We start from the raw sequence: 22,438 nt of genomic DNA on the forward strand, positions 1-22,438 counted from the left end.
CGTGAGTACATCCCACTCGTGTGCCTCGAGCCTGCTTCCTACGGTATGGATCGTGGGGTGCCCTCGCCACGTTGTTCCAACTCTTAGCATTCCACACACAAGTTCTAGACCTCTCCCCCCGCAAACAGCTTTAACCCTTGTTGTTTATCCCTGCTTTTATTTTTATTTTTATCCTTTTTCTTTTCTTTTCTTTTCTTCTTTTCTTCCCTGACAGATTTTCCTCGTCTGTATCTTGATTGTGATATCATTTTAGACAGCTGGGGATGAAACAGGGGCTGAAAGGCTAAAAGCACTGCCCACCTGTTCAACGGCTGCCCTGCATCTATCGAATGGGTCTCTTCACGAAGTTCTTGGCAACGTTGGGGCGAGCGGTGTCTTTCACCAAAACTAACTCTTTCTCGCATGGGTCCGACGAGTAGGTCACGGAAACCCCACTGTAGACGTTTCGGCCGTCCTTCCATCGGTTGAACACCTCCAAAACCTTGCGAGCAACGGTCGTGCTCGTGAAGACAGCCGTCGCTACCGCCGCATTAGCCGGGATTCACTGCATTAGAGACCGTAGTTATATCGTATGTTCATGTTGATGTTGCTCACTCACCATTACCCGAATTGAAGACCCAGAGGAAATCAATATTTCCAGGTCCTGCCAAAGTGCGGATGTCTTGTTTCCATTTCTCTGGCGACATGTTGTCGGCAAAGAGCCGCTTCCTTGCGAATGACAGGCGGCGACGCTCGCGGATGGGCTGGTTCATCCGGCGATGGTCGTCGTTCCAATCAATAATTTCGGCCAATTCAACGCGGTAGCCGCATCCAAAACGCCCAAAGCCGAGCATTTGCTCCATCTCCTGGTTGGACTTCAGGAAAGCAAGCGCCTGAGACGCATGCTGGAAGGTCACCCGCGTCCTTCCATTGGTTTCGAGTCTGATGTCCTGCAATGGACCCTCATGGATACGGGTGGTGATATACTGAATAATGTCTTTGGACGTCTTGCCATAAATACGAAGGACTCCTGCTTTGGCTTCTGGAATTTCTGGGAACATGGGCGCAGGAAGTGCGACATCCGAAATGCCTGCCAATCGAGTATCACTATTTTCATCATTTACCAGGCTCTGTTTGGACAGAGAGGCCGGCCCCAGGGGCAGAGGCGGCATAAATTGCCCCGCTCCTTGAGGATGGGCTGGAAGACCTGAGGCTGAACCAGCGACTTGAGCCCAGCTTCCAGTCGGTGGGAGCTGGGCTTCAGTTGCAATCTTCTGCAAGACGCAGTTCTGACCGTTGTTACCCTCACTCTCCTTCTCGACCTCGTTCATGAGAGCCGCGACGGCTTGTTGCTGTATCGCGTAGTGGTTACCCACAGCGTTCTGGCTGTTCTCAGCCTGCTACTGTTACTTAGACTAATCTCTCTTGTATCCGGATGCTGACGGAGGAGCTTACCATATCATCAAAGATAAAGTCGTTGTTGGGGATATGCTCAACCGTTTCGGAGAAGACATTAACAATCAGAATGCTCAGTTTGCCAATCTCATTTGCAGCACTATGCTGCTCGTGTTTGCGAAACTTGTTCTCTCAGCAATGGCCTCCAGTCGTTGCATGTGTGATATGAGAGACGCTTACATGACATGCGATGCGGTTGAGATGGCCCAGGGCCTCAGCCATGGCTGCCTCAACGGAGTAGCCCGCCATCATGACGAGGCTCAACCTGATATAACGGAGCCGCTGGTACTAGCCTCCTAAATAGATGAGGTAGTGCCGTGTATGGCACTTCTGTGTGGAAGAAGAGTATCTGGGGGCTCCTTCTCACCAGTGTGGTCAGACTCAGTGACAATCACGCGTGAATCCTACGCGCAAACGCTATCAAGTTGATGGAGGAGTCTCATACCGTTCAAAGCCTTCCAAAGGCTCTGGTGATTGACTTTCAGGTTGAGGGCACGTCAAGAAAACAGCCCGAGAAGATGTGCGCAGTAGTATGGTGAGTATAGAGAGCAGAAGCAAAAATGGACAGATAGTCCTCAGTAGGCAGTTGTTAATGATGGGATTGTGGGTTGTGCGGGTGTGAGATGCAGCCAGTCCGCTGCAGGGAGTGCATCAAACAACCTTGCTGGTCAAGGTACACTACTCTGTTCTATTCAGTGTAATGGACTGACAGATTTCAGAGCAAATACTGTCGGTAAACAGAACTTCTGCGGGGAACTTCTGGATATGTACAACCTCAGAAGTCGGGGTTAGATATATGAATAATGAAGTGGGGAAGAGATGTGCTACCTGAGAAAGGGGTGTGAGGGGAAGAGATCGGAGGAGATGGGAAGTGAGAGAAGGGAGAGATAGCAGTGTTGCTGCATTGGGGGGAGTGGAGGGGAGTTGTCACCTGAGTCGATACTTGAACGAGTGAATACTGTGATATCGCCGTAAACAAAGAAGTCAACACCAGGTCAATGGCCCCAAATCAGTTACTTGCGATGTGACAAACACCCCATATTCTTGAGAATCCGTAATGGAGCTCCTACTACAGGTCGAAAACCGACAACTGGGTGTTATCTGGCTTCTTTATATATAGTTATCATCCCCTTCTGTTGACTGTACTTGGTATAGCTTGCCGTACACTGCCACATAAAGTGTGATAGGAACATGGCCAATCCTCCTAGTTCTTTCAATGATCGATAAGTGGTGCTACGGAGACAAGATACCTAGACCTTATGAGATATGTAAATAATATTTGGGAGATGTACAGTACACATCTCGCGTCGCCCTAGATAGGCCGCACATTTCCATGAAGCATTCATCCTGCAAATCGTCATGAAGACAGAACCAGGCCAGACAAATCACATAAAGACCGAAGAAAAAAGGAAGATAAGTTTTTCATCTACTATCCATCATATTCTAACCTTCAGTCAGGCAGAAAGAGGCGGGAAGGTTCTCACGAAGCTACGCGAAATATTAGTGAATGATATCTTCCCACCATGCAAGAGGGGTAAAACTTACTGAGCAGGACATTCATAACCCGCCGGGTTCTTGGACAGATAGAGCTGGTGGTACTCCTCCGCATCCCACCATTGACCCGCAGGCACAATGACCGTGGAAAGAGGCTGTTTGTACCACTCTTTGCTCACCTTCTCGGATACATCTTTGGCGATCTGCTCTTGTTCGTCTCCGTGGGTGAAGATGACGCTACGGTACTGTGTACCGACATCTGGTCCCTGGCGGTTCAAGGTGGTGGGGTCGTGCATGCGGTAGAAGAATTCCAGAAGAGAACGATAGCTCACGATGGAGGGATCGAATGTCACCTGCACCGCTTCGGCATCTAGATCACCATCTTCTATTAGCTTTATAGCACATATTTTGTAGGGATACAAGAAACAGGTAAATTCGCGAAAATATATATATAAAGATAAATAAATCAATCAATCATTCCAAGTAATACTTACGGCCGGTATCTCCGGTGCACACAGCTCGATACGAAGGCGACGCCGTCGATCCACCACTATACCCAACCTTCGCATCCAAGAGACCCTTCCCATTACCGAAGTTCTTGCGGAACAGGTGTTCCACGCCCCAGAAGCAGCCGGCGGCCAGAGTTGCCTTCTGTGTGTTGTCCGACATGGTGCGAGATGCGGATTCAGGTGTCAAAGAGAGAAACGGAGAACTGGTGGAGAACGGACGAAAAATTCGTGAAAGTAAGGTCGAACCAATGGCGGGCGCGGCGAAAGCCATTCAACGGGACCTTCTACGGAGGGATTCGAATTAGTAGCTATTTTCGAAACAAATCTGCCCTGTACTTTCCGCGGAGGGGTATCGGGGCAAATTTATACGATAGATACAGTGAGACTAATTTTGCAATGGAATTGTTGCGTTGATGTGTTTCCCACCCCCTTTCAATCCTCAAGCTGCACCAGAGTAAGTAGAAGAAGATGGTAGAATTGAATGAATGGATGGTCATGGTATGCATGGCGATGCATTTGTCAGATAATCAATTTAATCAATAGGAGATTTCTGCAGTGGCGTCATTTCGCGCCATGACATAATGATGTGAATTAATCTCCCATTACAATTGATTGGCAGGCATTGAACTCGAACCCTGGAACAAAGCTTGGTATTGTATAGAAACCACCTTTCTCCATACCTGCTACTACTACTTAGCCTCTCATCTTCATATTGTACACGTCCCGGAAAGATTATATGCCATACAAAAAGAAGAGAGAAAAAAAGAAAAAAGAAAAAAGAAAAGAAACAGAAAAAGAAGAAAAAACATTGACATCGAATGAGAAATTCAAACTCCACCATGTCTCCAAATAAATCACACCGAATCGCAGCCAAAAGACGAGAGAGGGAGATAAAGTTGGCTACTCGATTACCGGACCTCATGGTTGGCCATCGGAAATTTAAGGTAAGAAAAAAGCAAATGGTATCTGTTCTCTGAAACACCGTTCCCCAAATACTGTAACAAAACAAAACCCCCAAGATGCAAATGCAAGGTCCCTGAACTAATAACAATGCACATTCACCCCCATCCTACTCCAGAGTGGGAAGAGAGGCTCTCCGGGGGCCTTTAGATATTGGGGGCTGCCATTGCACTTAGTCGAATGGCATCCCTACTGGTGAGACTGATGTCCCGGGGCCGCATATCCCCTCCAAATGTAGTCCGTCGTCCGGTATTCTTCATAATGGGAAGAGTTCGAGGCCCCAAAACTCCTGGTTTGACATCAAGTTCTTTTTCTCCCTTGACCATGCGCCTTGCCTGTGCGGTAAACATGGTATTTTCCGATGGAGAGCTGCCATAGCTTGCAGATCCAGGACTGCGCCGGCGATGAACGCGAAGCGAATTAGCAGATGACCCCGCACCGAAATGTCCACCGGAGATGCGCCTCATCGCCGAGCTGATCCGGATGGCGTCATCTTTGTTTGCCTTCCAGCTTTCCTTGTTGTCCGAGATGGGACTGCTGGAGTAGCCTCCACTCGAAGTACGAACCGCGATCCTAGAGGGACGGTCAATGGATGCGCGATTCAGAAAGCTGCTATTCTCGATGTTTCGAAGGGGAGAATGTTCACCATCTGACACAGGAAGTGACGTCGAGGGAGGTGGAGCGATAGGCGAGCTGCTGAGTTTCTTGGACAGGAATCCGGCTTTAAATCGGTTGTTCTTGGGAATAGTCAAGGTTGGCTCTGGCGGGGCAGGAAGTGGCGAAGAGCCATTCGAAGGACTGATATTCCGACTAGGAACCGGAATACCACGCGGGACAGGTGACGTTCTGGGCAACTGGGGCTCATTGGGGCTGGCTTCGGGGAAAAGTTGAGCCCGCGGCTTTTGCGGTGTCTTCTGAAACTCAGCCAAAGAACCATCTTGCTCGTCATCCTTCCAACGTACGTTTCGCTTTGTCGGCTTGGTCTGAGACTTCTTGGGCGAGAATGTAACACTCTTCCTACCAGCACCCAGCCGACGGCGTCGAGGTGATCCCTTGGTGGGTGAGGCCGGAGCAGTGGGTGCTAGGCTAATTGGTGCAGCGAGGGACCTGCCAGCAGGGAGTGCCGCAAGGCTCACTCTCTTCTTCGGCTTAGGTGATGATGCAACTTTGGAAGGACTGAACGGCTGAAGTGGTGGTAGGTTTCCATCTGGTTTCACAAGATCAGAGGTTATGGTGGAGCAGGAGTCGAGCATTTTAGAAAGGATCTTCCTTCCCGCCTCAACAGCTTCCTCCTCACTCATTTGCAGGATATCCTCAATTGAGGAGATGGTCTCGAATTGAGCTTGAAGAAGCAGCTGTACAGTTGCCACATCACCTGCCTTCTCTTGTTCGGCTACCGCCGAAAGAGCATTGCGCTCTGTATTTGATTTCAGGAGCTCTGCTTCGCGATAAAGGTTGGCAAGATCACTTTTATCGCTGATCCCAGAGTCTTGGAGTTGTCGAATGGCATTCTCAACGGCTGAATTCAATCCTCTGTCCCAAGTGCTCTTAGATAGTCGTTGGTGGTAGTGCTGCTTACTACTCTCCAACTCTATCAAGATACCCTGTGCCGTTTTGCGGATGGCTTGGAGGTTCGCTAAGGGCACCTCATTCTCGGAATTAGCACACACGCTGTCGAAAGCAGCGATCCACGAAGACAGCAAGCCGATCCTGCGGCCAATCTGCCTTGCTTTGATCATATTGGTAGTCCTTTCCTGTCTGTCAGGCAAGGAGTGCTCATAAGCATTACGAATACGAGCGACTCCTTCGCGAACCACTGCGTCCTTCTTTTCAGCTTGCTTTTTGAACTTTGCGAAGCAAACTTTTTCATAGTCTTTCTGCTGAGCTTTGAGCTCGTTGATGAGATTCATTTGCTCGTCGATCTTCACCAGGAAATCCTTAACGTGACGGTTGACATTGAATACATTCCTCGTAACTTTTGTCTGAATATTCTTTGCTCGGTTGGCATAACGCAACGTGTTTTGGGTCTCGTCAAAATGCTGGCTCGACGGGCTCACACAGACAATCATCACTGTTTTGCAATTTCCACCCAAGGAGAACTTCAGGAGACGGGTGAGCTTCGAATTTCTGTAGGGGACATGGTTGCGCTTCCGAGGGTCACAGAGGGCGTTAATGCAGCTACCCAATGCGAGAAGGGATTTGTTAATATTTGCACCTTCAAACAGTCTTTCTCCCCTATTCTTGGTGGCACTGGCACGTTCACTGCCGGCAAGGTCGATGATGCTCAGTGTCGCCATTGTATGAGGCTCATTGACATCAGCGTTGCGATCTTTCTGGGCCACATTGATTTGAAGAACTGCGTGGGACCGAGAGGAGGTCGCGTTGGCCTCTGTCGGGGACATGGTGCGACATTCATTACCCTTCATAATCATATCCATCACTTGTTGCACGCTCTGTGGATGATGGCTTGACAGCCCGGATACCGAAACAGATTTATTCGAGTCCTCCCGGAGCATTAAGCCACCCTTGCTACCTCCAGATACAAGGAGGTCACGGATGGTTTCGTTGTAGATCTCCAGGTACGAAAGCGAAATCTCCGTCGCCTTCTCCCCTGATCTTTCTTCGATGCGCTCGAACAGCTCTTGCATAGTCATGAAAATAATACCAGGCTGTTGAGCTGTTCCGGTAATTGTGTGAGTCTTTCCACATCCGGTCGCGCCGTAGGCAAAGACTGTGGCATTGTAACCATCAAGGACGCTGTCGAGAAGTGTCCGTGTTGTCGCTTCATACACCTCTCCTTGAGAGGCATTCTGGTCAAAGATACGGTCGAAGGCGAATGTCTGGTCTTTGACGCGTTTACCGTTGGGAACGACACTTTTCGAGAACTTCTGTACGGGGCTGTCTTCAGGGGGGTCGAATACTCTTTTGAGAACTTGGTCAATGGTTGCTGCTAGAGCAAATGAAGATCGACTTGTACTGTACTCACAGGCACCTATCATCGATAACCTTGATAATTGATCGAATCCCCTTTTGATTGAGTTTAGGTGTTGGTGCTCCTGCCAAAGAGCCGTCTCCCAGGAAGAGAGGGCCATCTTCGCACTTAGAGATCTGTGCTGCCTCTCTGATTGTAAAAGGCCGCACTCTCACCGCAACGGTGATAGATGAAGCGTCACTTGGAGTTGTCATATTGGTTATGGGGCATAAACGAGGGGTAACCTCCCTCCAGGCGTAAACAGAATCTCGGGAGGAGAGTATCGACGCGGGGAGGGCAGATGTCGAAATATCTAGCGATGCCCTGCACCGGCGGCAAGTCGAAACAACGTTGAAGCAATGAAAAGATAAGAATTGGAGAAAGAGCCCATCGACGAAGAATGTTGGCTGGGGACCTATTTCCCGACAAGCCCCAGAATTTCCCCTGTTGAGTAACACTGAGGTACTAGTGTGAGCTTCAAACAACTTAAGTGACTGTTGACACGGGGCGTGTTGTCAACTTGTGGTTGCCCCGGACAACCACTAGTGCGTGGCCATAATATGCTTGTGTTTCTTGGTCTTACCACGTCTCACGGAAAGTTCTGGCACATGAATGCGGAGACACAAATGCCACCGTTCAGCCTTCATATCACAACGCACAATTTCAATCCTGATTGGTCCGATCTTACTTGGAGCTGTCCTTTGCAATGCTTGGGCCCCCTTCTACTATCAATTTCATGGTACAGCTTCGTTTTTAATTAAGAAAACTTTATAAAAGTAGCACTTCGTTAGAGTATTCGTCGTATCGGATGACATTTGCCCTTTAAGCTATTTTTAGTGCCTACTGCTTATTCCGGTCTTTGTTGTCTCCTTATTGAAGCTCACTTGAGTCAATTGTCTTCAGTTAAAACGGACTTCTTAGATACCTTGAGGTTCACCTGCTAGCAATCACAAAGTATACTACAGCACGCAGACTTGATTGGAAAGCCTGTTGTTGCTTGATCGGCAGGGAAGAACGAGAAAGTGGATATGGACAGCTTCAAGGGTGGTATCGTCTATGCAGGGCTACGCACTAGGAAAAAGATGCAGACCGCTACAAACGAGGGGCTGCAACAAGCCGGTAATGAAGACTTCCTTACACTGCTGTAGCCTGTAATACAGGTAAACGTGAACGCCAAAGTACATGTCATGTCATCATCGAACATCTTCTAACCGCCGTGTGGAACATCGTGAACGCCATCTCATAACACCTCCTGCGCAGCCCTGCGCCAAACCCATAGAAGGTAACAAGTCAAATGGAAACATACAGTAACCAAATAGAAAAGCGCATGGTCATCCTTAGTTTTCTTCTTCTTCTTCTTCTTCTTCTTCCTCATCGAGACTAGGGACAATAACATCCCAGCCAGGGTCCTCTTGTTCAAGATCAAGGAGTTCATCTGTCAATTTTGTCTCCTCACTGTGCTTTCGAAACCTGAAAGCAATTGGCTGTACGTCTCTAAGCTCGGCCGCTTCCAAGGTAAGAGGGGCTGCGGATTTCTTCCCTGCTCCTCTTCTTGGTGCTTCATCTTCATCGAACTGCGGGGCTTGAAGCTCAAGCTTAGTCCAACCCTTCCCTAGATCATTCTTGTCGACTGCAATACCAAACTCAATATCTGAGGGATCCTCCGGTACTGGATCGCCATTGATTTCCTCTAGACCGCGTGATCGAAGGGCTCGAAGAAGTGTAGATTGGGCGGTTGTGATCGTTTCGGAAGGTGGGAGCATCAGCAACACGGTGGTTTTGTGCTTTTTGAACAGTAGCGTCCAACTCAAAGGATCAGGCTGCGACTAGTGGGACATCCGGTGTCAATAAAACCATATTCCTTTGTAGCCTATAATGAGGCAAGCCATAGGATCCAGCTTACCATGATATAATTTTGCTCTGGTAATTAGCTGACAGATTCTGGTAAGTCCCCGGAAGCTCTTTGAAACGATGGGGCGTTGCCTTAATTTATTATATTTAAAGGGCAGCAGATTTTCACGTTTGATGTACAGCACAAAGGATAAAACTGCATAGTAGGGATTTCTAATAATCGATGTCTCTTTGGTTTCCCGATACGGGTACAGCCTTTATATTACATCACGTGATTGATAGTTATGTGTGGAATAGGAATCTTTTAACACATTGATCTTGATCTTAAGCCATGATCTATGGCCTACTGGCACCATGGAGCAGTTGGACTTATTGCATATATCCACCGATCATTACAAGCTATACGGAACTACATGCAACAACTATGCAATGTCACACAACAAGTATCCTACATCAAGTTCAGTAAGACTTCATGGTCATAATGTATATGTAAGGCTGAAGGAAGATAGGCTCGTTAGCAAGCCTTTGTCGATGGCCTTGGCAGTGAGCTGCAGATTCAAAATTCAGCTCCTCTCTCTTACAATGCGGTAGGGCTGGTTCGTAGTATTCATTCAATGGTTTTGCCTGGGAAGATCATTCTAAACTAAGATGTATTCTCCTTCAACTCAAGTGATAAGAAGCCTGAAAACATACAAAAGAGATAAGACAGCAGCTATATAAGACTTAGGTTGTGAACAAAGAATCAAGAAACAAGGACGGAGTAGATTGTGTAGGAAACGTAATATTAAGTAAACTCTGGTTGTTGACCTAAAATTGCCTAAGCCTACTGTAGTAAAGGCGAGCGCGGTGGTATGTCGGACCGAAAACAGAAAAGGAAAGTCGATAGATAGATAGCTGAAGCTGGACGGAAGATTGTCGCAAAGAACCTAATTCCATTGAAAACTGAATAACGCACTGCTTGCTTTGTATCTCCTATTTTCACCAATCTGCAACTACGATACTAGATCCTATCAACCCCACTTGTCGCTATGGATTCCCACCGGCCATCAGACACGCACCCTCGAGAAGCGACAACATTGATGGGGATTCTCCAATGGGATAAATTATTCGAATCGGATGCGCCCCCCAGACTCGGAATCGAAATTGGGGAACGACTGCCTTATACTGCCATATCGGCCTTCTCGGTTGGTATGGCCATCGGGTCTTCCTATGGAAGCAAAAGAGCAGCATATCGATTCCGCGCCGAAAACGCGCATCGCTTTCCCACAACATCTACCGGATGGTTCCAATACCACAAGACGAAGAATTACACTGCGATCGTTGGGGGTGTCAAGGAGGGAATGAAGATGGGTTGTAAATTAGGGTTTGGTGCACTTGCATTCTGCCTATTCGAAGAAACAGTGGATTACGCCCGGCATGACCGGAGAGATTTTCTGTCTACCGTGACAGCTGGGCTATCATTCTCTGGCATCTACAGCTTACTAGGTTCGTTTTTGTCAACTGCGCGAAAGTTAGGAAGGCACTAACGAAGGGTTGGATTTTTAGCCCGTCACGATGTCTATACTGCCGCTCGTACAACGAAACTTGGTCTGAAGCTGAGTCTGGTGTATGGACTTATGCAGGACGCTCTTGAATCTTTGAAGGGTAATCGACCTGCTTACGTTAATTTCCTTCTTGGCAATCGCCGGTCGAAAGCGGAATAAAGGTTTAAATAGCCGAAGAGTCGTGATTCTTGCGCCAACATTTTGACTGGCTCAGAGTTCAAAAAGTCTCATACAGGCCGATGCACCCCGTCTCCCACCGGATCCAAAGCCGCCGGGAATCCTGTCATGGGCATCTCCCCAAATCGGCCAGCTCATTTAGGTCATGCTTCGCCTCCTCCCACCGGTTCCACAGAACACTCTCCACTCCTCTTAGACAAAGTGTAACGTGCCCGGCTCTAGCCGAAGCCGATCTGGTTACTTCCGTTCTGCGCGAGGCACGTTTTCCATCACATCTTGGACCTGACATAGTGACTTAGCGACGGGGCTGAATTTCATATCTTAGCTGTGGTAACAGCAATTTAATGAATACAGGGAAGCGGGTCTTAAACCTCAACAACAACAATTTCTAACAGACTTAGCTTATTTAAACCGGTTGAGGCTATGGGGAGAAACAGTGTACTAATTCAAAAAGGGCTTGTACTCAGTGTCTTTTGATGCCTCAGGTGTCGGTAGTAGATGTCTGGAATCCGGATGTCAGGTGAAAATGTGGCCCCTGCGCAGCCCCGCTGTCAAAATAGTTGGAGTATTAATTAATCATATTTATCCACGGTGGTTAGAAGGACTGATGGAAGATGAACTTTTTCTAAAAAAATTTCCAGCAAGAATAAGTCTCTTCTCTCATGCTGTATACTTTTGTTCGGTACGTAGATATACATATATATGTATATATCTATTTTTTAGTTTAAAGAAGAATTATAGGGGTAAATAACAGTGCACGTAGAGATATGCATAAATCCATCGCTGTCTAATCTAAGAGCTACGTGTTCCCAAGGAGCTTCCAAGAAGCTGGTAGGAATTCCACAGGGCTTTCTCTAATCCTCGCAAGGGTAGTTTATAATGCATGCCTTAAACGCAAGAGGAAAAGCAAGCTCTTGATCGATTTAATCAAAAGAAAGTCAGTGCCAGCAAGATGACCCAATGGCCAAGGGGTGTTCTGTGCCTTGACGATCCCCAAGCACACCTTAATTCTCACTGGGCTAATACCTACATACATACCCAGTAGGTACAGGACGGGACATACTACCTAGTACCAGTAGTTCCCTGTTCCCTACGGCTGAAGTCCAATAATTAATACCTACCCAAAGTTCAGTGATCCTCACCCACTGTCACTTCACCCACTTTCTTGTTGTTGTTGTGTTGGGTACATCTGTCTACTTTGATTAATTTGAGTGATTGTCATTGCGAGGGGCATACACCAGGGAGAAAGACTATTATAAATTTTATTATTAACCCTATTATAGTTTTTATTCCCCTTATCCTTCAACTGTTGAGGGTTTGTCACAAATTCCGGTGTTTCAGTGGTGAAGGCACCCCCACTAACACTTTTATCGCGTAAGTGTATGTGCTTCTCTCTGTTTTTCCTATCACCCTCCGTCTTTTCTCCTCTCAACTCTGACTGACTTTATGTGTTTGACAGACAGATTCTAGAGTATCAGAAATCCGCCATATCAGGGAGGGTAATTATATTTCCTGAATACAGATTTAATTTGGCGCGCCACCGCTGACGGCAGCGGCGCAAGCACACAGAAAAAGAGCGGAGGGCAGCTCTCAATGATAAGGTGGACACCCTTGGCTCGAGTTGGTTTAGTAATTTTCTCTTTTGGCAGGCGGAAACTTCTTAAGTCAACACCTGTGGAGCTTCAACCGCAGCATTTATTCGGTGATCCCATTCCCCGCTTTCATTAATTAGTATTCGATTCGGCGGAAAGCTCTCTCTAACCACTATGTCCGCTTTTAGCTACCTCTTCCAGAATTTCTGTGGACTGTCGGCTTCTGTCCTGTTATTCTCTCGAACTTCCCGGGGTCGCGGATAATTCATTTACTTCTCGATTAACCCTCCGGCTAGGAGAACCGTTCCATTCTTTTTCCTCCCCGCCCCCGACTAAAGATGCCTTTTTGAAGCTCCTCCCGTGATCTCCTCCAATTCTCGTCGACGTCATCGGTCCGTGGATTGCTTTTCCCGGAAAAAGGAAAAAAGAAAAAGGGAAGGGGAAAAAAGAAGCTATATGCTACCTCTGGAAATATCCCGGTCCCTTCCATCTCTCCATTCCTCCATTTGTTTTGAAAGTTTCTACGAGGGACGCAATTAGCCCAACATGCGGCGCCATGGCAGGTCCGGCGGAGGCTCGACCAAGGCTCTCACGCCGGTATCAGACACCGTCTCATTGATCCATTCATTCGACTCGGTCATGAACCCCAATCGCCCCGTCCGCCCATCCCCCTTGGCGTTTTCTCATATTCAAGCTCTCCCGCTGGATCTGGTCGACCGGCTGCGCTCTTTCCCTCTATTCCAAGCTACTCCGGAATCCTTCTTGATCGCAGTGGGACAGCATTTGCGCCCCCAACTCCATCAGGCCAATGACTATATTTTGACGGAAGGGGACGAAGCCAAGGCGATATACTGGCTGGTCCGGGGCGCCGTCTCCGTTACCTCCCGCGATGGCGAGAGTATATATGCAGATCTCGAGCCTGGCGCTTTCTTCGGCGAAATCGGCGTGCTGATGGATCGTACGCGGACCGCCACCATCGTGGCCCGTACCAGATGCCTGCTGGTCGTATTAACCAAGGAAGACTTTCGGAATATCCTTCCGCGCTTCCCAGAGGTGGAGCAGGCCATCCGAGATGAAGCCCAAGAACGACTGATGCTTTTGGAGAAAAAGAAGAAAGAGACGTCGGCACCTCCAATTGACGAACTGGTATCCCGTAGAGGGAACAAACGACTGAGAGAAACCTTCTCTAAGGATATGTCTCTTGCTGAGCAAGATGGTACAGCGTTGAACCTAAAGTCGGTCAACAAGAAACGCAAATCTCCCAGCCCCGGTTTAGCTGATGGGGTATCTTCAAGTGCACTCGCAAACGGCCTTGTCAATGTGCGTCTGTTACTCAAAGAATTACCTCTATTCTCAGGCCTTCCTGGTGAAATTCTCCATTTCTTAGGCCTCAATGCCCAACCCCGGTCATATCCTCCTTTCACCGATATTATCAAACAAGACTCGCAAGGGCGGGAAATTTATTTTATCGTTCGCGGTGAGGTTGAAGTATTGACGGAACGCACACGTCCCGACAATCTGTCGCACTCCGTACCGAACACTATCGAGCACCCTGGCTTTGAAGTGAAAGCACGACTAAAAGAGGGGCAGTACTTTGGTGAGGTCGTAAGTCTTTCTTTAGCACCACGCAGGACTGCAACGGTACGATCTATCAATGCCGTTGAGTGTCTGATGATTAGCGGCGATGTCCTTTCCGAATTTTGGGACAAGTGCCCCCATGATGTCCGGCAACAGGTGGAGAAAACGGCCAAAGAGCGGCTGGAATCAGCAGCGGATGGCGATGTTGTGATGTCCGAGGCTGATGGTATTGGGCAATTTGGTGGAGAGAGCAACTTTCGAGCAAGCGCCTCGCGACGCCGGTCCATGCCTCTCCTCACACTCACGGAAACAGAACTGGACGGTCCGCACACGGACGACCAAACCGTGTTGCGGCCCTCGGATCCAGATCCTTTTCTCAATGTTGGCTTAGACAAGGTCCGACTGAGAAGTAGACGCGGATCCGTCGCCCCGTTGACACCAGAGGAGGTCTCCGGGGAACAGCAACGACCGTCACCACCATCTGAACCTCGGTCGACAAGCTCGTCATTTCTTACATTGCCTGAGGCCGCTGTGTCGACCTCCCTCAAAACACAACGCGAGTCGCATAAAGTCAATCGTGGTGTGCTCCCTGATAATGTTTTGGTGAGGATCTTCAACTATCTAGATCTCCATCATCTTTTTCAAATACGAGCGGTCTCCCTTCATTGGTCTGAGATTATCAATAAATCCACGGATTTGCTGCATGACCTGGATCTAAGCATGTATAATCGACAGATAACTGATGACGTACTGGTGAAAATCATATGCCCTTTTGTTGGGACGAGAGCCCGGCATATTGATATCAGCAATTGCTTTCACATCACCGATGAGGGGTTCAATAAACTGGCTACCACCTGTGGCTCTAACGTCGTCTCGTGGAAGATGAAAAGTGTTTGGGATGTTACAGCCTCTGCCATCCTTGACATGGCAAGCACGGCAACCGGATTGCAAGAAGTGGATTTAAGCAACTGTCGTAAAGTGGGAGACACTCTCTTGGCTCGCATTATTGGATGGGTCATGCCAGGGCAACATAAAGACGAGCCTGTGAAGACGGGTAAAGGGATCCTAAAGCCCACCATGCAAACGGCAGCTGGCACTGTGTTCGGCTGCCCCGAGCTGAGGAAACTGACACTGTCGTACTGCAAACATGTCACTGACCGGTCAATGCACCATATTGCGTCCCATGCTGCCCACAGGATCGAAGAAATGGACCTGACACGCTGCACCTCCATTACAGACCAGGGGTTTCAATACTGGGGCAACGCGCGGTTCACCAATCTGCGGAAGCTTTGTTTAGCCGACTGTACGTATTTGAGCGATCAAGCTATTGTCTATTTGACCAATGCTGCCAAACAGCTTCAAGAATTGGATTTGGTAAGACGCCGGGCTCTGTCCTTCGAGGAAATTGCAGGTGGAATATTTGCTAACCGTTGAACAGTCGTTCTGTTGCGCACTCTCAGATACAGCAACGGAGGTCCTTGCTCTTCAATGTTCCCAATTAACTTATCTGAATATGTCTTTCTGTGGCTCCGCCATCTCTGACCCGTCCCTGCGCAGCATTGGCCTTCATCTTCTGCACCTGAAGCGACTATCTGTTCGTGGCTGTGTTCGAGTCACTGGCGCGGGAGTCGAGGCAGTCGCTGATGGCTGTAATCAACTGCAGTCCTTCGATGTCAGCCAGTGCAAGAATCTCACTCCCTGGCTCGATGATGACGGACCTTCCAAATATCAGAACCAAATCAGTTTTGAGACAGTTGCCCAGAACGGCAGAGTATTTCGATGACTATCACCCAATCCTAGCCCATCGGTCCTGATTCCAAATCTCTTGTCACTACTCAATATACTCTTGTCCATTTGGATCACTTTGCCACTTTTTGGCGTCATATTATCTAACATATCTGAAACCGTATTGTCTAATACTTTCTCTTTCCTTTTTATTGTATCCTTCTTTCATACATTCGCTTGATCTACCTCGGTGTTCTGTCCCCAGGAGTTATGTATTTTTTCTTGAAGGCCTTCAGTTTGCCAAATTATCACGACTGATGACCGTTATGGGTCTCTTGAATTGCGCTGCACGGGGACGCGCTTGCCCGGCTTCGTTTCCTCTATCCTTATGTCATTGTTCTCGATCGGGATGCTTTTAACGATTTCTGTCGACGTTATACGGGGCATGGGTGGAGTTTTACCCTGAAGGAAGAGCATTTGGCAGCATAAATTGTTCCAGGATCGGCTTGGTATCACATTGCATGTTGGAGCTGACCTTTTCTTTTGGTTTTCTTTCCTTCTCTTTTCTTTTGAAACGCCCTTGTATGTACCTTAGAATCTCCTTTTCCATTTTTCCCGCTTTGTCCTCTCCTTTGCTTCTCTTGTCTCTTGGAAACATTGGAGATACATACGTATTCGAATAGAACCGCCGCTTATCCACCACATCAAGATGCCCTTCGAATCCGGAGACTTCTTAAGGGCTTGAAAAATCCTATAGTTCTACAGTGATTGTACTGGACTTTGTCAACCAGTTTCCCCTTGTCTCTACGGACGATCGCTTTGTGCACGAACAAAGAACCATACAATACAATAGTGAATGCAGTGAGTCAAAGGAACCCGTCCCTTTGACTCTCCGGAAGGCCTAACTAACCACTCCTTGGCGAAATACAGGAAAGTACTGTTTCAGATCATCCGGCAATGCCTTTAACACATACTCCCGCGCGGGCGTTCCACGCTCTACACAAATGGCCCATACCGAACAATTATATTCATATCTTGCAATCCCGTGAAAGCCCTGTATACCATTGTACCCAGCATTGTCTATTGGCCATCTTTGTCGATGGGACATCCCGATAATGGACTCTTCACCGAATAAAACGAAGGGCCGAAAGACCCAGAAATCAACATAAATATACGGTGATATCCTGTCAGCACCATGTACCTCCCATATCTATAATACTCCCTGCCATCTGTACCTAAGCTACACTGTATCTTCCAACAGATCCGGATTTTGTACACATATAATTGCCGATAGCCCGCAGAGCTATTACCTCCTCACCTCGTCGAACTGAGATTGATCGCTGGCTGATATGTCCAACAAGCGGAATGCCGAGCAGGCTGGCTTCGACTCCTACCACGACAATGAATTGCTGAGATGCGATGATACATTTACCATCGATGATCCGTCGCTTCTTCAGGACTTGTCGTTTGCTGAATTCATTGAGCAGGCGACTCCAGGGCAAGCCCAGGATGCTGTGTTCCCTTCTGCCGAGGTTACTGCTGAATCCTCAAGGGCTGCGGTTGAAGCCGCAGGAGAGACGAGAGATGCTACAGCTCAGCAAACTGCGCAGCCGTCGCCAATGAAGAAATCCCGAAAGAAAAAAGTAGAAGGGACAAAGGAGAGCAGAGTGGCCAGATTGGACAGGCAGAAAAAATCCGCTGAAAGTGATGAGACTTTGGTTGATGACTTCCGTAATCCCTACGAGCCAGAAGTTTATGACTTAGAAGGAGAAGACCCCGCCAATCTAAAGCCAGCAAAGTACACAATGTCAAAACCCAAGAAAGATAAGACTGGCAAATGTGGGACCGAAGATTCTAAGCTTGTGGACCTGCGTCCATATTACCATGAATGGCAGAGGTGCAGGAAAGTGAATGCACAGATAATTTGGTACAACAAAAACAAAGACAGGCCGAAGGATAACCAGGCAAATAAGCCTTACTCAAGAGCCACAGCAGCTTGTGACCGTTGCATAGTAAGTTATTCATGGCATATCTTATTCCCTCAACAAATCATTGCTGACCCTCCAAATAATAGCACACCAGGTCAAAATGTAACAGTGCGGGGGACACGCGATGTGATAATTGTATAAATTCAGGATCCAGATGCACTGAAACGAATTGGTCTACAGGGTACAGTTATATCCGCGGGCAACGAGCCGCAGTGATACGAAAGTTTGAGACGCTAGAGAAAAGCCTTGGAGAAAAAGATGCTGAGATAGCGTTGCTACAAGAACGATATAGAAGGCTGCAAGAAGGTTATAATAAGGTAACCACGAGCACCACTTCCTTGTATACTTAGATATGCTAACTCTTTTTTTTCTCGTTTCTTTCTTTCAGTGGCAAGCATGGGCTGTGTATGTCTGTGAGACGAGGAATGCACATCCTCCACCAGAGGACCTTTGTCCTAAACGCAAGTTTACAGATCTTCTAGAAAACTTTAGACAACAGTATAACCGGCTTATCTCTCCGAGTACCAACGGTGCACCACCCCGTTCCTCCCATGTCCCTAATCGAATTTCTAGAAACACAGGATATCGCAGTAATAACGGAGGGAACAACGTTGCGCGAATCCCATCTAATGGGAGCGATGGTCCCAACCAAGAGAACCGAGAACTTGGCCCAACACAAACGGCCCCCAGCTATCCTCAACATAACGCAGCCCAACCTGCACGATTTCAACACACCTCGTCCCAGTCTGACTATTCGCATACTGGCAGTCCTCACCAAGATTCATTTCATGCTTGCAACGCAGCCGGATACTCTTCCTTCAAACCTGTCGCTTGTAACCCTTACGACGGCCAGGTGGACATGACGACAATGTCTCATGAACTTCCCACCAATCCGTCCAACCCATACAATACTCCTGCCTTGAATGTAGAACAAGTCGCGGCGATCGAGAGCCGTCGCAGGGAATGCGCTGCGTCGCAGTACTACCAAGGACCCCAGAGCAACCAGCCTGATTATTACGCTCTTCCCGAGGATGACAATATCCAAGGCGATCCCCAGACTGAACCTAATTCCGGAGACAGCGGTGGAGACCCACAGATAGGCTACGTTTACCCTGGTGGGCAGCAGCTATTTAGCGTTCCTTATAATGTCTACGATGAGTAGTGAACCCTGATCTAAGGTTTTTCATTCCATGAGCCTTTCATCGAATGGTTATCTCACAAGTTCCCTTGGCTTCGTTTACACTTCTCCTTAACCTCATATCTCCAATACTTATTCTACTATACTTTTCACTGTATAATTCATCTTCAAAGCCATAGATTTATGAGTACGTGTATACTAGAAGACTCTAACATCAGCTGTGTTTCATCTACTGAAAACAAGAAAGAACCAACGGGAAGAAGTGTAATTATTATGATAAACTTCCTTAGCATAAACATATATAACTTTCCATAAAAAGGGTATTTCCAAAGATATATAACCCCCAACTCCAGACAATCCTAACACCCTCCCCCCCCCCACCAACAAAACGAAACTGCTTTGCTCCCGCATGCTGGGAGAATGGTATCCAATGTGATGTAAATGCTCCCAAAAAGAGCGAACGCCAAAATAAGGCGGCAGTAATAAGATATATAGTATATGGCCGGCGCCGCTTGTGAAAGTGCTACCGATAGCAACAACAGATCCCATGACTTTCACACCAAGTCCTCAAGAAACCGGCACCGACTTCCCGGTCCTCGCCGACGAGCCCTAGACCCTCGGTATTCAACCACGTGGCGAAATCCTCCAGGACGATGGGATCGTACATGAGGATCTTCTCGTGCCAGCTGGGATGGCTGGGGGTTCCTGCTGGCTGTGCACGCATGGCCTTAGTGATTTGGTCGGCTAAGTCTGGTTGTTTTTGGTCGTTTTCGGGGCTAGCTTTAGATGCTGGCCGGTTAATACGGGGCTTGGGAGCTGAGCGGCGGGATGGGCTGGATGGTGTTTTTGAGACGGTTAAGGGGTTTCTGGTTTCCGAGGGTTGGAGTGTATATCGGTTCTGCAGTCGGCTGGGAGAGGGCTGGGTTTCTTCTTCCGAATCCTCTATTTCCTCTATATTAATGAAGGACCGCGTAGGTAGGGCTTGACTTGGTTCCACCCGAGCGCTTGGTGCTTTGCTGTTGGCGGTGGTTGATGTTGTTGATGGGGTTTTCTTAGTTCTTGACTTTGTAGGTGCCTTCGAATCACGCTTTGTCTTTGGCTTTGCGGTCGTCTTCCGCGAAGTAGTAGTTTTGCGTGCTTGTTTTTCAAATATCTTTGGCTCGGAAGTGGTGAGCTCGGCCGTTGGTTCTGCAGGGGCAGTTTGCCGAGTGTCCGCTATCGTGCTTCTACCGTGCTTAGACTCCCAGCATTTTTGGAGAAGATCGATCATTTTCTTTCGGTTCTTTACCGCCTTGAACCCGTATGCTGCAACTTGTTTTGATAATTCGGCATCGGTGAAGCCGCTATAATGGGGCTTTTCAGGTTGTGGTTCGGGCACTTGAGAGGTGGTCTTCTTAGGCTCACTAGTAGTCTTCCTCGTAGTAGTATCAGGCGCTACGGATGGCTCTCTTCTCGCCACCGGGTTGACTTTGAGAACAGGGGGCTCGCCTCGAGGTATGCTAGTCGGTCTACTATTAGTGGTAATGGCTATATCCGCCAACTCCTTTTCAACAGAATGATCGCTAGGCAACGCCATAGTCTTAGCAGGCTCAGGTGTGTCCACCAAATCCACAATTTCCACCTGGCGAGTTAAGGATCCTTCTAGATCCCTAGCTGCGACTGACCACAGACCTCTCGAAGTGGCGAAGCGTGACGTGGGCGTTGCACATAGGCTTGAGCCCAAAGGAGAGGGCTCTGTTACAAGGTATTTTTCAGATTCTGTAATAGCTGCTTGTAGATCCCTGAGTGTGGTTGGAGAGCCTTCCCGCTCCAATTGACTGCATGTTCCAAAGATAAGGTCCTGCTCTTCTAACGACTTGACGGCCGCTTCAGGCGAAAGAACAATGAACTCGGGCTCCTGATGTTTTGAAGTGCCTTTGCCTTTGCCTTTTGGGCCCTTTGACTTTGCGCTCGCTGCACTTTCCCCAGAAGTCGTGGTTTCTTTGCTTGATGAAACTGAGCCTTCAGTATTGAGATACCGTGCTGTCACACGGGCTGTAAGTGTTGTAAATTTATTGGTCTGTCTTTTCGGTTTCTTCTTGGGTCCCGGCTGTATTTGCTGTTCATCTTCAGTAGGGCTTTTATCGTCTATATCAATCGATGCCTGCTTCGATGAAGTAAATAACCTGGAATCCACGAGCTGTTCGACGATTAGAATCGGTCAGACAAACACTACGATAAGGAAGCCATACCTCTATGCGTCTGCGCTTTGTTGGACCCTCGTCTCCAAACCTTCTAACCTCGTCGCGAGCTGAAGGATCGTCATTGAACCCATATTCAGACAGCAAGCTACCAAAATTTTTGGAGCTATCTTGTGAGACCCACTCCCCGCCCAATTCGACTCTTTGCGTTGTAGTATCCTTAATTGGCGTCCAATCCATTCTCCGCTTCATAGCTGGTTCCAATTGTAGATCCTCAGTACCCCACTCGACCAGTCCATTGGTAAATTCCTTTTCCGACGAAATCTTCGGCGTTGACATATCCACGTCCATACCCTTCTCCTTAAGCTCCAAAGCCTGCGCATTTCCCGTCTTTGCGACCCTCCCTGTTATGATCTTACTCACAGGCCTCCCACGCTTACCCTCATTATCCATGCGCTTCTTCTTTGAGCCGGTAGTTTTCTTCAACGCGTTCGCATGCACTAGGCCAGCAGATTCCGAAAAACCAGGTACCGTCTGCGACTCGGTCGCGGGCTTCCTCCCGCCCCGCTTCGGTTTGTCCTCTGTAGAAGCCTTTACTGATTTCGATACAGTAGTCGTCTTTCTAATCGGCGTTTCCTCGGGTGCTTCGTTTTCTCTATTCCGCAAGGACTTATCGGACCGGTTTCCAACCTCAAAAAATCTCGAACGCGTAGGAACTTGGAATAACTCCGAAGGCGATCGCACAGGAGACGGAGATAGATCTCGCGGGGACAAATCAAACAGCCTCTCGGGATCATGAGCAGGCGGCACTGGCGAACCAGGGGGAATGCGATCTGGGGACGAAGAGAGGATGATAGCGTCCGCTGCGGCGCTCATGGTGGCGAGCCACGGTGACTTGTTGTGAGATCGAACAACTTAACATGGACACATATGACCGACCGCTGTGAGGCCCGCGCAAGTTCCGGCGGTTCCTCTTACGTTAGAAATTCATGTCGGTATTTGCTGTCGAGCTGGATGTAGAGCTTTCGAGTAGTTTATGAAAGAGAGAAACAATTGAGCGGGTTCGTCTTGGCAGAAGTTGCGATATTACTTCATTGGGAATAGTTTATCAGTGGGCAGGGCAACCGGTGCTATCCTGTCAACCTCACGGTAAAAGGTTGTACGGTTTGGATTTAATCTACCGGTAGCGTTTTATTTTATTTTCGCAGAATTTAAAGGTCTTATATAGTCTTTAATTATTCTTAGTAGTGGCCGTTATATAGTAGTAATATCACAATATGAGGAATCAACTCTCGGC

General features: G+C 48.1%; 8 protein-coding genes across 8 annotated transcripts; 3 read left to right on the plus strand and 5 right to left on the minus strand.

Moving 5' to 3' along the window:
• Positions 1-118: 118 nt before the first annotated feature.
• On the minus strand, positions 119-1,775 carry BDW43DRAFT_289340 (uncharacterized protein; the record flags this gene model as incomplete). The annotated part of the gene is made up of 1 exon (XM_032043386.1): positions 119-1,775. A coding segment is annotated over exon 1 (716 nt), but the record flags the coding sequence as incomplete, so codon positions are not given.
• Positions 1,776-2,607: 832 nt separating this feature from the next.
• On the minus strand, positions 2,608-3,952 carry BDW43DRAFT_289342 (peptide-methionine-S-sulfoxide reductase). Its single transcript, XM_032043387.1, has 3 exons — positions 3,423-3,952; positions 2,980-3,298; positions 2,608-2,922 (listed from the first exon to the last, which is right to left on the minus strand). The coding sequence occupies exons 1-3, from the start codon at positions 3,706-3,708 to the stop codon at positions 2,889-2,891; spliced, it is 639 nt and encodes a 212-aa protein (XP_031895949.1). The 5' UTR covers positions 3,709-3,952; the 3' UTR covers positions 2,608-2,888.
• A 154-nt stretch (positions 3,953-4,106) lies between these two features.
• BDW43DRAFT_289344 (kinesin family protein) lies at positions 4,107-7,831 on the minus strand. Its single transcript, XM_032043388.1, has 2 exons — positions 7,384-7,831; positions 4,107-7,319 (listed from the first exon to the last, which is right to left on the minus strand). Exons 1-2 carry the CDS (start codon positions 7,581-7,583, stop codon positions 4,544-4,546), a joined length of 2,976 nt encoding a protein of 991 aa, XP_031895950.1. The 5' UTR covers positions 7,584-7,831; the 3' UTR covers positions 4,107-4,543.
• A 644-nt stretch (positions 7,832-8,475) lies between these two features.
• BDW43DRAFT_289345 (uncharacterized protein) lies at positions 8,476-9,428 on the minus strand. Its single transcript, XM_032043389.1, has 2 exons — positions 9,272-9,428; positions 8,476-9,194 (listed from the first exon to the last, which is right to left on the minus strand). Exons 1-2 carry the CDS (start codon positions 9,272-9,274, stop codon positions 8,706-8,708), a joined length of 492 nt encoding a protein of 163 aa, XP_031895951.1. The 5' UTR covers positions 9,275-9,428; the 3' UTR covers positions 8,476-8,705.
• A 723-nt stretch (positions 9,429-10,151) lies between these two features.
• On the plus strand, positions 10,152-11,565 carry BDW43DRAFT_289347 (uncharacterized protein). The gene is made up of 2 exons (XM_032043390.1): positions 10,152-10,704; positions 10,765-11,565. The coding sequence occupies exons 1-2, from the start codon at positions 10,248-10,250 to the stop codon at positions 10,920-10,922; spliced, it is 615 nt and encodes a 204-aa protein (XP_031895952.1). The 5' UTR covers positions 10,152-10,247; the 3' UTR covers positions 10,923-11,565.
• Positions 11,566-12,561: 996 nt separating this feature from the next.
• Positions 12,562-16,125, plus strand: BDW43DRAFT_196882 (cyclic nucleotide-binding domain protein). The gene is made up of 2 exons (XM_032039087.1): positions 12,562-15,484; positions 15,549-16,125. The coding sequence occupies exons 1-2, from the start codon at positions 13,079-13,081 to the stop codon at positions 15,891-15,893; spliced, it is 2,751 nt and encodes a 916-aa protein (XP_031895953.1). The 5' UTR covers positions 12,562-13,078; the 3' UTR covers positions 15,894-16,125.
• Positions 16,126-17,064: 939 nt separating this feature from the next.
• Positions 17,065-18,499, plus strand: BDW43DRAFT_196819 (uncharacterized protein). Its single transcript, XM_032039086.1, has 4 exons — positions 17,065-17,847; positions 17,910-18,140; positions 18,212-18,228; positions 18,297-18,499. The coding sequence occupies exons 1-4, from the start codon at positions 17,185-17,187 to the stop codon at positions 18,313-18,315; spliced, it is 930 nt and encodes a 309-aa protein (XP_031895954.1). The 5' UTR covers positions 17,065-17,184; the 3' UTR covers positions 18,316-18,499.
• Positions 18,500-19,357: 858 nt separating this feature from the next.
• On the minus strand, positions 19,358-22,266 carry slx4. Its single transcript, XM_032039089.1, has 2 exons — positions 21,193-22,266; positions 19,358-21,140 (listed from the first exon to the last, which is right to left on the minus strand). The coding sequence occupies exons 1-2, from the start codon at positions 22,015-22,017 to the stop codon at positions 19,485-19,487; spliced, it is 2,481 nt and encodes an 826-aa protein (XP_031895955.1). The 5' UTR covers positions 22,018-22,266; the 3' UTR covers positions 19,358-19,484.
• Positions 22,267-22,438: the final 172 nt, after the last annotated feature.

Source organism: Aspergillus alliaceus (genome assembly GCF_009176365.1).
Source record: "Aspergillus alliaceus strain CBS 536.65 unplaced genomic scaffold BDW43scaffold_56, whole genome shotgun sequence".
NCBI lineage: Eukaryota > Fungi > Ascomycota > Eurotiomycetes > Eurotiales > Aspergillaceae > Aspergillus > Aspergillus alliaceus.

Excerpts from the sequence above, each read along its gene's own strand:
- BDW43DRAFT_196882 (XM_032039087.1), top strand. The coding sequence starts at position 13,079 with ATGCGGCGCCATGGCAGGTCCGGCGGAGGCTCGACCAAGGCTCTCACG. Across the intron at positions 15,485-15,548 it reads AGCTTCAAGAATTGGATTTG|TCGTTCTGTTGCGCACTCTC; the intron begins GTAAGACGCCGG and ends ACCGTTGAACAG.
- BDW43DRAFT_289347 (XM_032043390.1), top strand. The coding sequence starts at position 10,248 with ATGGATTCCCACCGGCCATCAGACACGCACCCTCGAGAAGCGACAACA. Across the intron at positions 10,705-10,764 it reads TGGCATCTACAGCTTACTAG|CCCGTCACGATGTCTATACT; the intron begins GTTCGTTTTTGT and ends TTGGATTTTTAG.
- slx4 (XM_032039089.1), bottom strand. The coding sequence starts at position 22,017 with ATGAGCGCCGCAGCGGACGCTATCATCCTCTCTTCGTCCCCAGATCGC. Across the intron at positions 21,141-21,192 it reads CAAAGCGCAGACGCATAGAG|CTCGTGGATTCCAGGTTATT; the intron begins GTATGGCTTCCT and ends ATCGTCGAACAG.
- BDW43DRAFT_289344 (XM_032043388.1), bottom strand. The coding sequence starts at position 7,583 with ATGACAACTCCAAGTGACGCTTCATCTATCACCGTTGCGGTGAGAGTG. Across the intron at positions 7,320-7,383 it reads GTTATCGATGATAGGTGCCT|AGTATTCGACCCCCCTGAAG; the intron begins GTGAGTACAGTA and ends AGTTCTCAAAAG.
- BDW43DRAFT_289342 (XM_032043387.1), bottom strand. The coding sequence starts at position 3,708 with ATGGCTTTCGCCGCGCCCGCCATTGGTTCGACCTTACTTTCACGAATT. Across the intron at positions 3,299-3,422 it reads GTGCACCGGAGATACCGGCC|ATGCCGAAGCGGTGCAGGTG; the intron begins GTAAGTATTACT and ends ATGGTGATCTAG. Across the intron at positions 2,923-2,979 it reads GGTTATGAATGTCCTGCTCA|CTTCGTGAGAACCTTCCCGC; the intron begins GTAAGTTTTACC and ends TATTTCGCGTAG.
- BDW43DRAFT_196819 (XM_032039086.1), top strand. The coding sequence starts at position 17,185 with ATGTCCAACAAGCGGAATGCCGAGCAGGCTGGCTTCGACTCCTACCAC. Across the intron at positions 17,848-17,909 it reads CAGCTTGTGACCGTTGCATA|CACACCAGGTCAAAATGTAA; the intron begins GTAAGTTATTCA and ends TCCAAATAATAG.